Below are 16,259 nucleotides of genomic sequence, written 5' to 3'. Positions count from 1 at the left end.
CCATCCCCCCCCTAACCCCTTCAGATCAGTAACTGTGTCAATCAAAGAATGGAGTTCCGGGTGTTTGAGCGGCTCGGGGACAGGGACTTCTCCCCGAGGGTTATGGCGGTAAGACGGACCCCCGACCCATTGGCTTTGACGTGAACTTGTTTTAACCCTACCTTGATCCTTGGAAACATCCCCTAGTTGTTGTCATGGATACAGTATATGTGTGACTAATCCCCAGATCACCCAAATCAAACCTGGTCATTTGACCAGGAGTGATGCCAAAAATCCCCCCAGTACCCTATGATTGATCCAAATGCGATTTAGCGCAAATTTAGAAAGAAAACATCATCGTGACCACTAATGAAGGGTTGTGATTCTGTTTTGTTTTGCATGTCAGCCATCTGGATTGATGATTTTTTTTTGGACTGGTGCAATGAAGTGGTGGTGGTTGCACGTGACCTGATTGCGGTGGTGTTAATTTGTGCCCTCCTGCTTGACTTTTTGTTTTAGCGAGGGCAGGGGGGTTACTCAACTCAATTGTATTTATAGAGCACTTTTAAACAGCCAACTCTGCATGCAAAGTGCTGTACATGGAGCAACTATCTTATACACAACAATAAAGGAATAAATCAGTCACAACGACTGTAAAAAAAATTCCAAGGAGTAAAACTAAGACTGGGTGTCTAAGATGAAAGAAGCTGGTTTTAACAACAGCAATAATGTGCCAGTCAAGTTTAAAATCACTGTCCAATTTTGACACTGTTGAGTTCAGATAAGGAGCCAGGAGCCCATGTCAACAGGATGTAATGTACAGGGGCCACAGGAGACCAATCAGTATCAGTTCTGTCTTTTTTTGTTGTAGTTGAAGGTTTAGAAATTTTGCTCCAACCAGGTTTTGATCACCTCCAGGAAGGATACAAGTGGCCTGACTGAGAAAGCATCTTTTTTTGCTTGGTGGGACATACTGTAGATGTGACAGTTTTATGCATAGCAGTGGAAGGAAATGCCATGTTTTTAAAGATGGAACTGAATGGGAGTTGGTACAGTGAGATCAGCAGAGGCCCCATAATTGAGCCCTGTGGAACACCACATGACAGTACGGGGGTGATGAAAATATGCTTGAATCATTAACAATACGATATTTAACTCATTCAGTGCCAAATGATGTGCAAAAATGTGTCCACTCCAATGCCAGGGTTTTAGTTATTTTCACTCAAATTGCTGGACCCACAGAATATTGAATTTTAGGACTACAAAAACATTCAAGACAGCGTAAGAAACCATAGACTCTTTTCTTTCATCAGAAAAAAAGAGTTAATGCCTAAGTTGTAGGGGTCTGTAGTTATCTGAGTTTGAAATGGGGGCGGCTGTACAAAACGCAAATGATGCCCCCTGGTGGAAGGGAAAAACAATGCCAGAGGTCTTACCAGAGCTTTATCGGCACCCCCGCAAGAAAGCGCTGCACGTCATATTCTCAATTCCCGAATACATTTGGGAATGGCAATGAATGAGTTAAAAGCATTTGCAAACGCAAGATTTATAGACATTGAAAAGAAAAAGAAAAACATAAAGAGTAGCTTATGATAATTAGTAAAAGAGCATCCAGTGAAATTGATGTACAAATACATTTTAAAAAATAATTAATTATCCTGGAAATATGGAGGAAGCACATACATGGTTCACTTTAATGGGCTTGCTATTCAAAAGCTGCTTTTTTTTCCTTTGAATGATGCAGGTTATCATAATATGAGCCTGAAAGGGTTCAAATTCATTCGACGGCTGGCTGGCAGCCGGTGTCAAGCCTTTCGCTCGACTCAAAGCTCCTCGTGTGTATTTTTATTCTGCTGACTGGCTATCAAAACACTTTTGAGAAATTGCTCGACAGTTGCTATTTTCGCTAGGCTGCAAAAGCGACGCCGACGTCCTCGCATTTTCCGATCCATTTTGTTCAAATCAAATCATCCGAAGACATTAAATGTTAAGCGAGTCGTTTTGTTTAAATGATAGTGAATAGTTTGGGGATTGCTATGTGTGATACATTTATGTTTTAGACTATTATTATTATTACTATTATTATTATCGGAGCCGGGTGCTGCATCAAATATGATGTCTTTGAGCTGAATTTTTAAAACACTAGTGGAGAAATTCCAAATTAAATAAAATTGGGGCAGCCTGATGCTGCAGTGGTTAGTTCGTCCGCCTCACAGTGCAAAGGTGCGGTTTGATTCCGGCTCTGGCCTTCCCATGTGGAGTCTTTATGTTCTCACTTTGCCTGTGTGGGTTTTCTCTGAGTAGTCCAGTTTCCTCCGACATTGTAAGTGCACGTTAAACGCACCAAATATTTTTTTTGTCTGTTTTCACCTCTCCCAAGGCTAAACAGTCGCTCGCTACCCTGACTAAGGACGTGCCTAAGCGTCACTCCCTGGCAATGCCATCGGAAACGGTTGTCAATGGCAACAACCAGGAATGGGTGATGCAGGCTGACCTTCCCCTCACCGCCGCCATCAGGCAAAGTCAGCAGACCCTCTACGTGCACACAGGACATCCCACTGACAGACAAGGTAAAAGCAGCGTTGTTGAGCGGCCATCTGCTTTTGTGCCCATGCTGTTCGCCGTCATCCACCGTGCGCTTTTTGGATGAAGCATAGCTTATCATGCCTCTTCTAGTTGTCTTGGCGTCGCCATCAACTGCCACGGAATCAATTATAATTCTCAATATTGTTTCTTATTGTTTCGGATAAAGCAGTGAGATAAGGGAGAACAACTGGGGTGAGATGAGATCTCAACTAATTGTTCTTTCATTAAGAAAAATACGTTTTTTTCCTGCCTTCTCCTACTGCTTATTAGGCGCAAAAAGGTCATGCGCATTGTATTCTGCTGAACTATATCAATGACGTCACGTATTTATTCAATTTTGGCTCTGATCATACAAACAACTACAACATCAATACTTATAAATCAATCAATCAATCAATCAAACAATCAATCAATCAATCAATAAATCAATCTGTGAATGAACAAATGAATGAATAAATGCATAAATAAAAACGTAAATAGATAAAAAATAAATATGTGAATGAATTAACGAATAAATAAAAATGTAAAAATTATAATAAATCAATAAATCAATACATAGTTCCGGGTTGAGTGACCGCTGGCGCGTGTGGCTGCCGCTGCTCACCCGTAGAAAAATGTCCTGTAACTGTAAAGTGTCCTTGCGAGTTTTCAAAGGCGCTTATAAATGAAATTGATTATTGTTATTATTAGATGCATGGATGAATGAATGGATAAATAAATAAATAAATAAACGTATGAATGAATGATTGGATAGATAAATTAATAAATACATATGTGAATGGATGACTGAATAAATTAATACGTAAATAAATTAATAATCAATAACAAATAAATAAATACATAGACGTGTAGATGGAGGAATGTTTGGATAAATAAATACATAGATAATAAATAGATGAATAGATAAATAGATTCATAAATGAACGAATGAAAGAAGAAAGAAAGAAAGAAAGAAAGAAAGAAAGAAAGAAAGAAAGAAAGAAAGAAAGAAAGAAAGAAAGAAAGAAAGAAAGAAAGAAAGAAAGAAAGAGAAAAATATGTATTATATCATGTATATAATACATATAAATAATACAAATAATACGTTTAAAAAACTTTCATCATTCAGATGTCATGATTCGTGCTGTGCAAATTGGTAAACTGGTAAACTAGCATCAACAGAGTTACCAGACAAATAGAAAAAGAGAAAATGTCTGTTAAATTGCAGTCAGTGTTTACTTACCATACCAGTTTCATCCTTGCGTTCCCACTCACTGTTGCTTGGCAACTGCACATGATTGCATGTCGTTTGTGCCTTTTCATTTGGTATTTCTGTAGATCAAAGTATAGGACTAGAACTGTTGTTTCGTAACCTTTTTTCCTTGTGCGCACCTCATTCAATTCACCAACCACTTCTCACACCCCTTTTCAGAAATTGATGAAAAGCAATATCGATATCATAATCATAATGTGTAACAAAACCATCAGGTATTTAATTATTTATTTACATAACTGGCATATTAAAACAACATAAAATACACATAATAAATTAAAATATATATATATATACTGTATGTGTATATGTATTAAAGGACAACCGACGTCACTTTTTTGTTTCCTACCTATCAGAAAAACGTTTTATAGCATCTAAAATACCCAAAACACGCAGTAAGATATTTTTAGTCAAATGCAAATAAAAATGACTGAAAGTGTCCAAAATCGGCAAAAAATTGAGCTGCGAATTGGGCATTTTCAGAAAGTCCCGCCCCCAGTTCATGACGTCACGCCAAGGCGTCTTGCATTGCTAGAGAATCAAAACAATGGCTTCAGATTCGGAGAATATGTTTTCTTGTTACACATCCAGTTATGAATATGATTCAAATAGTTCTGAAGAGGAAAGCATACATGGTTGAAATTGATTAAATAATTTATTCTGTGCCATTTTGAGGCAACATTGGGGGGAAATGTCTCACCCAAAAAAATGCAAAAAATGGCCACCGAGCTCCTGTGATGAATGAATCAGCCCGTTTCCACAGGCTGATAAATTCCTTAAATGGAGCTTGGACGCCCTCTTCTGGCTCTTTCTGGTGCTACGCGAGGTTTTCAGGCCAAACAAGCATTAACGTGATGGAAGGCCTGCTACAATGTGTCCTTTTTTCGGTCAGGGACATTCCTTCAGTGACATCACGTACGGACTCGTCACCAACTCAAAAAGAAGACTTCCGGAATATTCAGCACAAGTCTTAAAACGTAAAATATAGCTATATGCGGTGGAATCTTTGTAAAATACGCTCAGTAGAAGTCATTTGAGGCCATTTTACAAATTATGTACACAACTTGTCCGGAGACGTCGGTTGTCCTTTAAATAATTATAATAATAATAATAATTGGTTTACTTTACGGCTATGAGGCTTAATTAGCATTATCCCTAATGCCAATGAACACAATAACTTGGAATTTCCCCCCAGAGTATCCTCGTACCTCCTAAGAAGCATTTTCGCACCCCGGTTAAGAACCACTGCACTATTAAAAATGTGATGCAAATCCCATTTTGCCAAATTGTTGCATTCACTGCTGTTAAAAAAAAAGTCAAGCTTCCCCCCTGCTCCAACTCTCCTCCCATTTAGTGGCTGCTGTGCGGGTGAGCCCCTGTCACTCGCGTCAGCCCTCCATCATCTCCGATGCCTCGGCTGTGGAGGGAGACAGGTCGTCCACGCCGAGTGACATCAACTCTCCACGTCATCGGACTCACTCGCTCTGCAATGTAAGAAAGAGATGCTCCTCCCCTCTCTCCCCTCCTCGCTCACTCAAACACGCGGCCGCAATCTCCACTTTGCTTCAGCTGTCCATTTTCATGCTGTCCGCTGTGTCGTCTTGAATCAACTTTGTTTCCTCATGCCAAGAATGACAATAGTCTCGCGTTTCAGTTTAATGAATGTGATATTTGCAGTTTTCCTGCAATTATTTTGGGAAATTTGACAAAAATTCCGATGAGAAGTGACTCTGAAGAACACTTCGGGGAAATAATATGCACTCCTTTTGGGTTAAAATCATCATTCAATCAATTTGGACCATATTTTCAAATTATTTACATTTTTTTGGCAACAATGTGGGTTAGCACAGCAAGTCAATCCAGTTGTGTGCTAAAAATAAATTCATTTCTTTCATTTGGAGGAATCAAAATTAGTTCTCTCAATTTAATTTTGGTGTTGCAAATTGCCGGGAAGCCACTTTTGACAACAGCAAAACCTTAAAGGACAACAGACACCATTTTTTAATTTCCTAGCTGACATCAGAAAAACGTTTTATCGCATCTAAAATACTCAAAACACCCAAGCTGATATTTTTAGTCAAATGAGAAACACCAATAAAAATGACTTAAAGTGTCCAAAAACGACTTCAAAATGACACCGGAAATGGCCAGTTTCAGAAGGTCCCGCCCTCTTGTTCCCTCTTGAAGTCACCCCAAGACGTCTTGCCTTGCTCGAGAATCAAAACAATGGCTTCAGATTCGTAGAATATGCTTTCTTGTTACTCATCCAGTTATGACTATGATTCAAATAGTTCTGAAGAGGAAAGCATAAATGTTTGCAATCGATCAAAGGAGTCTTCCCATATCAATTCCAGCTGTCAATGACATGAATGTAGCACCCATAAAATGCAGAAGATGTCGCCCAAGTTTTAAAGCCAAAATATAAATAGAATATATAAAAGAAGGAAGATTTATCATCTCTGAAATTATATTTATTATTGTATGGTAATATTTTTGATCTCATAGAAAGGATAAAATATCACGCATACTATTCTGCAATTTACATTTTCATGTTTGACAAAAAAAAAGAAAGTGATAACGAACATCTAAAGGCAAAATCGACGTTTTGTTGAAGGTGCGCCTTATAATCCGGTGCGCCTTATATTGCGGAAAATACGATACTTTCCAAAGAGTTTTTTTGAATGGGCTTGCATGGCAGCATGACAAATGTCACTGCACTTGTTAAATTTCAATCTTTCTCCCCGGTGCCTTTTTGTCCCCCATGCTTCACGCTTCCGTTTTTTTTTTTCTTCACGCAGTCTCTCGAAGATCTGGAGGTGGCAAAATGTAAGAAGAAGAAGGACAAGATGGGCCTGGGCTCTTTGTCGCGAGTATTCGCCCGAGGGAAACAGCGCAAGTCCCTGGACCCGGGTTTGTTTGATGGTACTGCAACACCCGATTATTACATAGAGGAGGACGCGGACTGGTAAAGGCCACGCGGACTCTCTGTGGAAATGATCAGAGGACGACGTTGTGTCCATGTGTCCCTGAGAGCATGTACGGAGGTGCCGGGAGGTGCGAGCTAGCAAAATGCCCCTGTATGTATGTATGTATGTACATTGCTGTAAATTGAGCGCAACAAACGTGGTGGATATGAGTTTGGGATTCTCTATTTTGATTTTTTTTTCACTCAACTGCAAACTTGAAGGACTGCTGTAACGTGTCAATAACAACGGTCCGTGTGCAATTTTGTGTGCGTGCGTGTCAATGCCTCCTCATCCTGAATGCCTTCTCTTATTTTTGATATGTAACCTTGACTACCTTTCAAGTGACCTCCCCTCTGCCCCTGCCTCCATTGACTGCCCTGCTTGGTTCATTCCCCGTCTTTCCGCGCCACCGTGATGAGAACAGTTTTCCTGTGGGTGACATGCAGACACCCTTCAAACCATCCCATTCTGTCTCCAGTCAGGAAAACTGCACACGGAGCCTCGATGGGCGGAATGAATCGTCCACTCAAGGCACTTTGTTCCCGAGTAACACGAGGCCCGGCAGGAATTGTGGGAAATGTGATTTCTATCGCTCGAGATAGAAGCATTTTGTACGTGCCGTGTTGTGCCATGCATGTCCCTCGACGCATGCCACTCTGACATCCGTCGCCATCTGTTAAAAAATGAACTAACATCTGTTTTCCTTGACACAAGAGAGGTCAGTTACTCCCGCTATACTCTTGACTCCAAATCTTGAATGATCAGGAAGGGTTCTTCCCCAAAGTGACACGGCACACGCACAGCAAAAAATAAAATGTTGACTTACTCAAGTCGACAATTTTTAAAAAAATATCAAAATAATGTCATGTTTTCAATAACACGTACATTTGAAAAAAAACAAGAAAAAAATATTGTAATATATAATAATAATAATGTGTATGTATATATATATATATATATATATATATATACGCATGCATACATACTCTCATGCGTGTGTATATATATATATATATATATATATATATATATATATATATATATATACATATATATATATATATATATATATATACGCATGCATACATACACTTATGCGTATATATATATATATATATATATATATATATATATATATATATATATATATATATACACATTTACATATATCGGGGTGAGTTACGAGGACATAATGAAAAAGAATTGCTTTGTGGGGTGAAATCAAAATTGTACACGATTTTATAAGTCAAACATTAAAAAGAAACAAACAAAAAATGAAAATCTTAAGAATCTAGCGGGGAAAATGTTTTTCCATTAATGCCAAAAATCCACATATTAGGCAGCCTCCGATTAAAATTTGCTGTTGAGGGCTTTTTTTGGGGGGGATAGAGCTACAGTCTGCACTGTCTCGCCGCCAGGAAAACTGTTCTCTTGCTGTTAACTTAACCCCCTTCCCTCCCACCTCGCTGCAACTTTCCTGACTGCACACATGACTGAGTGTATGCAGTGGTGGGAGCATCACAACACAAAACTTAAGCTATGAAGCAATTCTGGAGTGGATTGTATGCATACGAATGTCCCAAAAACATTTTTTTTTTTGCACTTGCCAATTTTCAGAAGTTTGAGGGGACGTTCTCAAAGTTTTTGAGCCTCTCTGTGTTTTGTTTTGTTTGTCAGATGTTTTACCTGTTGTAAATGGGACAACAATAGAGAAAACTAATATTATTGAAGAATTGTATTTAAAAAATGGCGATGATACGACAGAGTGAACTTTAATTGTGAAGTCAAGAGGTGTCGATGTGTGATATTTTAAAAGGTATGAATAAACGACAGGGGAAAAAAACATACAAGGGAGAAACATAAGATCTAAAGAAGTAATATTATTTTAAAATAAAAATAAATCATGTTGAATTTCCATGGGGCTGTCCTCTCTTTCCACGTCTGTTTTAATATTTGTGCGTGTTCATTTGTCATGGCACTAATCTTGTATGCATTGTGTGTGCATGTGTTCAAGAACGCTTTCAGATGGCCTCCTTTCCTCTCCCCTCCAAACGTGAGCGTGCGTCTTTGCCGTTTCAATCACAAATGACATTGAGAGAGAAAGGACACCATGCTGGAAACACTTGACATATATTATAACTCCTCTGCACGAACTACAGTGCTTCTATACTGGTCTCACTCCAGGATAGCCATCCTTCCATTGTTGCAAATTTGCCAGCCAATTTTATAGAACCAATAAAAAAGTTACTTTGAAAACATGCACAACCAGTAAAAGATGAGTGGCATGGGGCTATCAGGTGAAATTTCAGCCTCAAATGCACTTTTAGCCATTCACCTATAAACAGATTTCTTGATGCAAATTGGATTAGTATGCCAATTTTAGCTGTAAAATCATTTTACAGTTAAAGTATGAAGGTGATTGATTTGTTGGCCGAACATGTCACAGTTCCAATTCATCTAGGATCATTTTGGAATTTCGCAAATTTAATTTGCTTTCGTGGGCCCCAAAAAATATGTGACAGGCCAGATTTTGCCCCCGGGCCTTGACTTTGACACCCGTGATTTAGGCCATTCCCCTTTGCAGCACCTCTCCGGCTTCATTCACGGTGGCATAAAATGCGGAAAACAAATGTACTGCATACACTTTTCAGATACACTGTGAGGGAACGGATTAGTGAGCCAGAGAACATAAAGACGATTCAAATTTTGTCAGGATTATTTGACACTGTGACCATGTGTCAGACTGGAAATGAACACTTTTTCCTTATTTTTCCTTTTAATTGAGGTTGTGATAAATGCCGACGTGCCTGGTACTAACAATGAAAAGGGTACTAATTTAAAATTATTGGGAAATTTCCGCTTCATGTAACATAAATTAATAACGAACAATTTTGTTGATCTTAGTTACTTGACAGTGTTTCATTTGTGTCTCGTTCTTCTCTTAGTTTACGTCCAATATATGCGGTGAATGAAAGGGTGATTTGCATCAATTTATTTTACCCGATACCACTGTGCATTATGGGAAATTATGTCATACAGGAAGCAAACAGGAAGTGTTTTCACACAATCATTTCCTGATTATTTTATCTTAAATATTGGGGATGTAGTGCATTTTAGTTGATTTATTATTATTTTTAAAAAAGATTTTTGACGCTGCCCAATGTGTTGAGTTTTGCATGTTGAACAATTAATGGCTCCACATTACCCCCTACTGTTGATCTCCTGGAATGTCACAAAACTAAAAAAATGACTTTTCAGTGGTTATTGGTTTCCCAGAATCTCGATGACTCCACGAATTAGGGCTAATATTATTAATACTATACTATACTATACTATACTATACTATACTATACTATACTATGACCACATTCATAATTGATTCAATTTTATAGATTTCAAATCGAAACATGAATAAAACCAATACGAGAGGAATCAACTATCTTAACTTATATATTAATCAAGTTTTAACTTTGAGAGCAGAGCTAGGCAAAGTATGGCTCGCAAACCACAAAAGGCCATGCTCCATTCTTTAATCTGGTCCAATAAGCAAATATATTGTCAAGAATACACTCATATTGTATTTTTGACTTGTTTTTTTTCTGAAATTGGTCAATTACTACGGATGTATTTTGTTTTTATTAGTTTATTTTGAAATAATGGACTAATTGAGTTCTTGTGTAAATTATAAAAGAATACGAATAACTGTAAACTACAAATGTTTATATCTAGATTTGAGCATTTTGTGGTATTTCAAATAGATAAATATATTATTATTATTATTATTATTATTATTATTATTATTATTATTATTATTATTATTATTATTATTATTATTGTTGTTGTTGTTGTTATTATTATTACTAGATGTGTGATTAGTAATTGTAAATCACACAATTCCAAAAATCACAATTTTTGGAATTGTGTGCGCCCCTCTCTTACCTTTCAATTACCCACTCACCCAGACTTGGACAGCACCCGCCTCAGTCTCAGCTTGCCGGACGGCCCAGAGGAGCAGCTGGACCGCTTGCAGCAGGTGGAGCTGGCCAGGAGCACTCCCATGTCCCAGTGGAGGGCGGGCACTGTGCATGCCTGGTTGGAAGTTGTCATGGCAATGCCCATGTACATACGCAGCTGCTCGGAGAATGTCAAGAGTGGCAAGGTAAGGAATGATCCAGTGAATATGTAACATGGGGTATCAAAAATACTCGGCGCAATCTAAGAGTGACTCATTTTGCATAACTGGTCACAATGATGGAGGAGACATATGCACAGAGCCAGGGTGGTGTTGATCTGTTTGCATTGTAGGTGTTATTAGGATTAAACGATGAAGACCTGGAGCTTGGCTTGGGTGTAACCAGTCTGATGCATCGTCGGAAACTGCGTCTGGCTATTGAAGACTACAGAGAGGCTGAGGATGGACGAGGGTGAGGAATGCGTGATAAACGTTGCAGGAGTTTTTTTTATCATCTATTCTAGTACAAGGGTGTCAAGCTATTTTTTTTTTTTGACGCAGGCCACAATGTAGTTTTGGTTTCCTCTCAGGGTGCCGTTATGAATTTGAGGAAGCCATTAGAATGTGGAATCCTCTCCACATATTACATACAGAGTGCAAGACAAATTAATGAAGAACTAGTTTTTAAATTTAAAGTAAAAATTAATGACTGTTATCGTGGTCTACATACGAAAATTTGAAATTTTGGTTTAGACTTTAGCAAGCATCATGGCATTTGCTTGATTTGCTTTTATGGCCCGAATAAAATCATGTGGTGGGCCAGCTTTGGCTCCCGGGCTTTCACTTTGACACCCACCTGTGATCGAGTGAATTCCAATTGCTTTTGATATTTAAGAATATATTTCTTTTAGCCATATACTGAAACAGACAATCATTCACACTCACATTGTCACCAAGACTGAGTGGGAACTGAAGCCAGGCTGTTCATAGCAGTTTCAGGGACATGTGTAGATAATTGCTGCACGCAGTACGCTACCCCTCAAAAAAAAAAAAAAAAAAAAAAAAAAAAAAATCCACCCATTTCGGGTTACAGGTTTGCGGTGCTGCTGTTTCGCTGATTTTATTTTGAACGGTTAATAACAATTGTGATCATCTTTTCCTTTCGGCTTTTCCCTTCAATGGGTCACCACAGCTAATCAGTGTCCTCCGTCTTCAGAGGTTTATTGGCATGTTTGTTTTGGCCAAACTTTTACGTCAGATGCCCTTTCTGACACCACCCTCTGTATTTATCTGGGCTTGGGACCAGCATAATAAGACACTGGCTTGTGTCCCCTTGCGACTACAGAACAAGCAACTCTCTGAACTTAATAAAAATGAATATGCTCAGTAACAGGCTCCCAAACACAAAAAGGTCATCGGCACGGCAGCATTCAAACAAAGCAAAACCATATGCACCATTTGATGACAATGCTCTGATCTTACAGTGAAATAACAATTTTGGTCTAATGCTTGTTAAAATGAGGAGCAATTCCAATTTCGACCACTACATGGCACCCACACAGACAGAACATAGTCTGATGCAAATATGTCTTCCTTACATACAGGACATATAGCCAAAAATCATGAGTCAGAGGGTAAACAAACGGCCGACATTGCGGTCCATAACCATGACTGATATTGCCCCTATACAGGTTGTCCAAGGCTGCAGACATGGACCACCACTGGGTAGCCAAGGCCTGGCTCAGCGACGTAGGCTTGCCGCAATACTCGCAGGCATTTCACACCCACTTGGTGGACGGACGCATGCTCCACTCCTTGACCCTCCGTGACCTGGAACGCCATCTGAACATCTCCAAAAACTTCCACCAGGTCAGCTTGATGCTGGCCATCGAGCTTCTGCACTTATTGAATTTTGACAAGGACGTAAGTGGCAGTGCACACGCACCACAATCTGGTTTCTACAAACTTGAGAGAAACTTATTTGAATGAAAAACGCTTGTTGAAATACTCGCCAGGCACTGCAGGCCCGACGGGTACAGTGTGAGCACCAGAACACGGATCCGTTGGTTTGGACCTCTCATCGTGTCATTAAATGGCTGAAAGACATTGACCTCAAGGTGAGGATAAAGGGAATGACCGATTTCACACTGAACTCGCCTCGTTTTATAGCCAAATTGGAACTGACTCATCGGGCTTGAATAAATCGAGCGTAACATCCAACCGCCAACATCTTCTGTCCATCTGCGCAGGAGTTTGCGGACGGTGTCTTGAGTAGCGGCATCCATGGCGCTGTCATGGTACTGGATCCAAGTTTTTCCAGTGAAGCTTTGGCCACAGCGATGGGAATTCCCAGCGGCAAGCACATGCTTCGGAAACACCTTGAGGAAGAGCTGACAAATCTGATATGCCTAGCCAGGTTAAACTTTGCGGTTTTGTTTGAGAATTTACTTTGTGCAAGAGTTAGTGAAGCAAGAGATGTAATTCAAAACGACGTGAACTTTGCAGGGTCGATGCCAAGCAAGACATTGAACGCTCAGTTTTGGGAACATCGCCAACCCCGCTTCGACAACACTCACCCAGCAGGTCGCCCGGCTCTACTGGTCGACACACCGATGATGAGGGTTCACTGAGGAGGAGGGCTGTCAAGGTGGGGGGAGAACAATACTATTTCCATCTTGCGCCAAGCACAAAATCTGTACCTGAAAGTATTCGTCGCTGTGATTGGTCAAAACTGCATTGTGGTAGGCATGCACAAGTTGCCGCATTGCCCATTCAAAAAAAAAAGATCTAACTTTTGATACCGTATTTTCCGGATTATGCGGCGCTGTCAGAGATATGACAGTCAGACACTGTGGACAGAGACTCTGAACCAGAAAGATTGTGCCTACTGCCGGCAGTAAACGCAGTCATTCATGACATACGTCTGAATTCTACGGCCCTCTGCCAAGCTATTTATTGAGAGTACATGCAAATTAAAGTGATACGTTAGTAAAACATAGTTTTCTTGATTATAATACCACACCTTTTGGCGTGGTGCCCGGAACACCTCATCAGGGAGGGGTCCAGTAGGCATCCTAATCAGATGCCCGAGCCACCTCATCTGGCTCCTCTCAATGTGGAGGAAAAGCGTCTCGACTCTGAGCCCCTCGCAGATGACCGAGCTTCTCACCTTATCTCTAAGGGAGAGCCCGGACACCCTACGGAAAAAGCTCATTTCGGCCACTTGTATCCAGGATCTCGTTCTTTCTTGACTTCAGATTTGAAAACTAACTTCCCCAAATTCATCACGGCCCCCCGAGAGAAAACCCTAACTACAATGTCGCCCACAGCAAAACTATTGTTTGATACACTTCAGTGACGTGCAGTCAGTGGAGGCAGGTGAGGCAGTCCCTCACCTGTCATCATGGAAAGCTGTCATGGAAATATCAAATGAAAAAATAAATTAAACAGTTAGATGTATTTACTGATTTGAACTTTAAAGTTCTTGTCCATTTAACTTCACCGTTTTAGGATTTTTTTCAAAATCGCTGAATTTACCGTTCAAATACTAAGCAGAGACGAGCGGTGACGTCATTGATGACGTCAGTGCCTCACCAGCCATGAACCTCACCGCATGTCACTGATACACTTGCATTTAATAGTTTTGCGCTAGGGGAATGTCAACAAAATAGTCAGATTTCACCATAATTGACCACCATAAATTAGAAAGTGGAGATCTTATTCAAGCACAATATAAATCAATATGTATTGTATTGTATTGTATTGTAATTAAAATGTAAAAGTCCAGAAAGACTGAATGTCATGTACGGTCGTTCCATATGAGGATGGGGTGGACACGGCAATTTATCTGGTCACTTTACAAAATATAAGATCTCTGCATCCATTTTATTGTACACTTGTCCTCAACTAAACTAGACATTTGATATGAAATTGAAATAACTGCTGATCCTGCAAAAGCTGATCCTATGAACAACCCTTTTCATTTGTGTTGCAGCCGCCAACAGGTTTCAGTCCAAAGATGCGCAATGGGCGGGACATGAGCTACCACAGCAGTTACGGGTCACTACCTCGTGAGATCAGAGAGCAAACACCGCCTCGGACACAAGGAAGCCCCATTCGGGCTTATACCAACATCGGGGTGACCAACGTGTGAGGTTATGGGAGTGCGACAAGAGAAACCTTTTGGTCATACACTGCACTTACTGTACTTTTTTGTTCTCGTGTTGATTCATTGCATCAAATAGAAGATGTGACTTTTGTCACTGAATCAAAAAGCGCAGAATTGAAGATATATGGATTATTTTTATATTTGTTGTGAGTGGGATTTGTATGATGGATTTGTATTCGGCACGTGATGGATGACACAAAACAAAAGAATGGGTCTTATCGATGTAAAATAAGTCTTCATATGTCTGCGGCTCTGATGTGTCATTACCTCGTCAATTTTGTAAATCTCAATGGACAAAAGATGTTGAGTACAATGGATGTTTGTCATTTTCATTTAGAACACACACACAGTCACATACAGAGTTGACAAATGTTTGTGTGAATTGATAACAAATAAAAGTGAAATAGAAGTGATCTTTTAGTTGTGGTTTGTTACAGTTAGCAGGAAGTAGAAGTGAGAAGCAGGTGTTCAATGTGACGCTAAACAAGAATGATGTAGTCTCCTAAATAGAAGGTCCCAGAAGGATGGTGGAGTGAAAACAACAAGATATTAACTTACGTGAATTATGCGGCACCACCACTTGTGTTCTTCTCTTTGTTCTTTGAACAGGGGACAGGATAGCAATACTGTTTACAGAGAGAGAAAAAAAGATTAATTAGTTTTACCTACTCCACAGAGCCTCATATACTAACTTTTTATTCATTGATATTGTTTTCACAAATTGAATGAAAAAAAAAAGTGTTTCCCCCAACTCTAACCCAGACCAAACCACATCAACTAAGGCTAACCAACTTGGTGATGTAAAAAAATAAAAAATAAAAAACAATGTCCTATTGTGGTGAAGCAGAGTATTTTAGACGTCACACTTTTGGTGTCATTGACTCCCATGACCTCAACATGGGACCTGTTTCTGAAAGAGGAACAAACGCAGAGCTTCCTCTGCTTACCACAACTCTATTTGGGTAATTGGTGAGTTGTATTTATTTGTTTCTCCGCTAGTCTGTGGAAATGTTGCTTCATATGTGGTGGTGTGTGGTGCAAAAAAAAAAATCAAATTGGTGACCGCTAATTCTAGCACAACGGGGTTCAAGACAATTTTGCTTAATCATAGGTTCATTTAGGAGGGTGGAAGTTATAAACCCCTCAGTGTGCCAGAAAATGTACACACAAACACGAATACGGGTTTTAAGTTCTGCATTCAAATGTCATGCATGTCATGTGAATAACTTACACTAGTTTAGAGTTGAGCACTCGCCCCAGTATTCTGCCCATACTTGGTGATACAATTATAACTTTGTCATGTACACAATGTACCTCTGGTTTATAGCCAGATTTGTCCTTGAAAACACACATCAG

At 39.6% G+C, this 16,259-nt stretch overlaps 1 protein-coding gene across 7 annotated transcripts in view; it reads left to right on the top strand.

The window, feature by feature from the left end:
* Positions 1-15,316, top strand: part of kazna (kazrin, periplakin interacting protein a) — a 94,142-nt gene extending 78,826 nt beyond the window's left edge. For 6 of the 7 annotated variants that reach the window (XM_089009827.1, XM_089009843.1, XM_089009879.1 and 3 more), the window contains 11 exons: positions 25-108; positions 2,360-2,549; positions 5,172-5,308; positions 6,616-6,739; positions 10,746-10,942; positions 11,089-11,207; positions 12,427-12,658; positions 12,751-12,852; positions 12,985-13,151; positions 13,241-13,382; positions 14,730-15,316. In XM_089009827.1, coding sequence (XP_088865953.1) covers positions 25-108; positions 2,360-2,549; positions 5,172-5,308; positions 6,616-6,739; positions 10,746-10,942; positions 11,089-11,207; positions 12,427-12,658; positions 12,751-12,852; positions 12,985-13,151; positions 13,241-13,382; positions 14,730-14,888 — 1,653 coding nt within the window. In that variant the 3' untranslated portion in view covers positions 14,889-15,316. The remainder of the gene's footprint in view (positions 1-24; positions 109-2,359; positions 2,550-5,171; positions 5,309-6,615; positions 6,740-10,745; positions 10,943-11,088; positions 11,208-12,426; positions 12,659-12,750; positions 12,853-12,984; positions 13,152-13,240; positions 13,383-14,729) is intronic. The other variant, XM_089009834.1, reaches the window with a different exon arrangement.
* Positions 15,317-16,259: the final 943 nt, after the last annotated feature.

Source organism: Hippocampus bargibanti, linkage group LG01 (assembly GCF_051943395.1).
Source record: "Hippocampus bargibanti isolate YZ-2025 linkage group LG01, ASM5194339v1, whole genome shotgun sequence".
Lineage (NCBI taxonomy): Eukaryota > Metazoa > Chordata > Actinopteri > Syngnathiformes > Syngnathidae > Hippocampus > Hippocampus bargibanti.
This window is presented reverse-complemented; position numbering and strand designations above follow the sequence as displayed.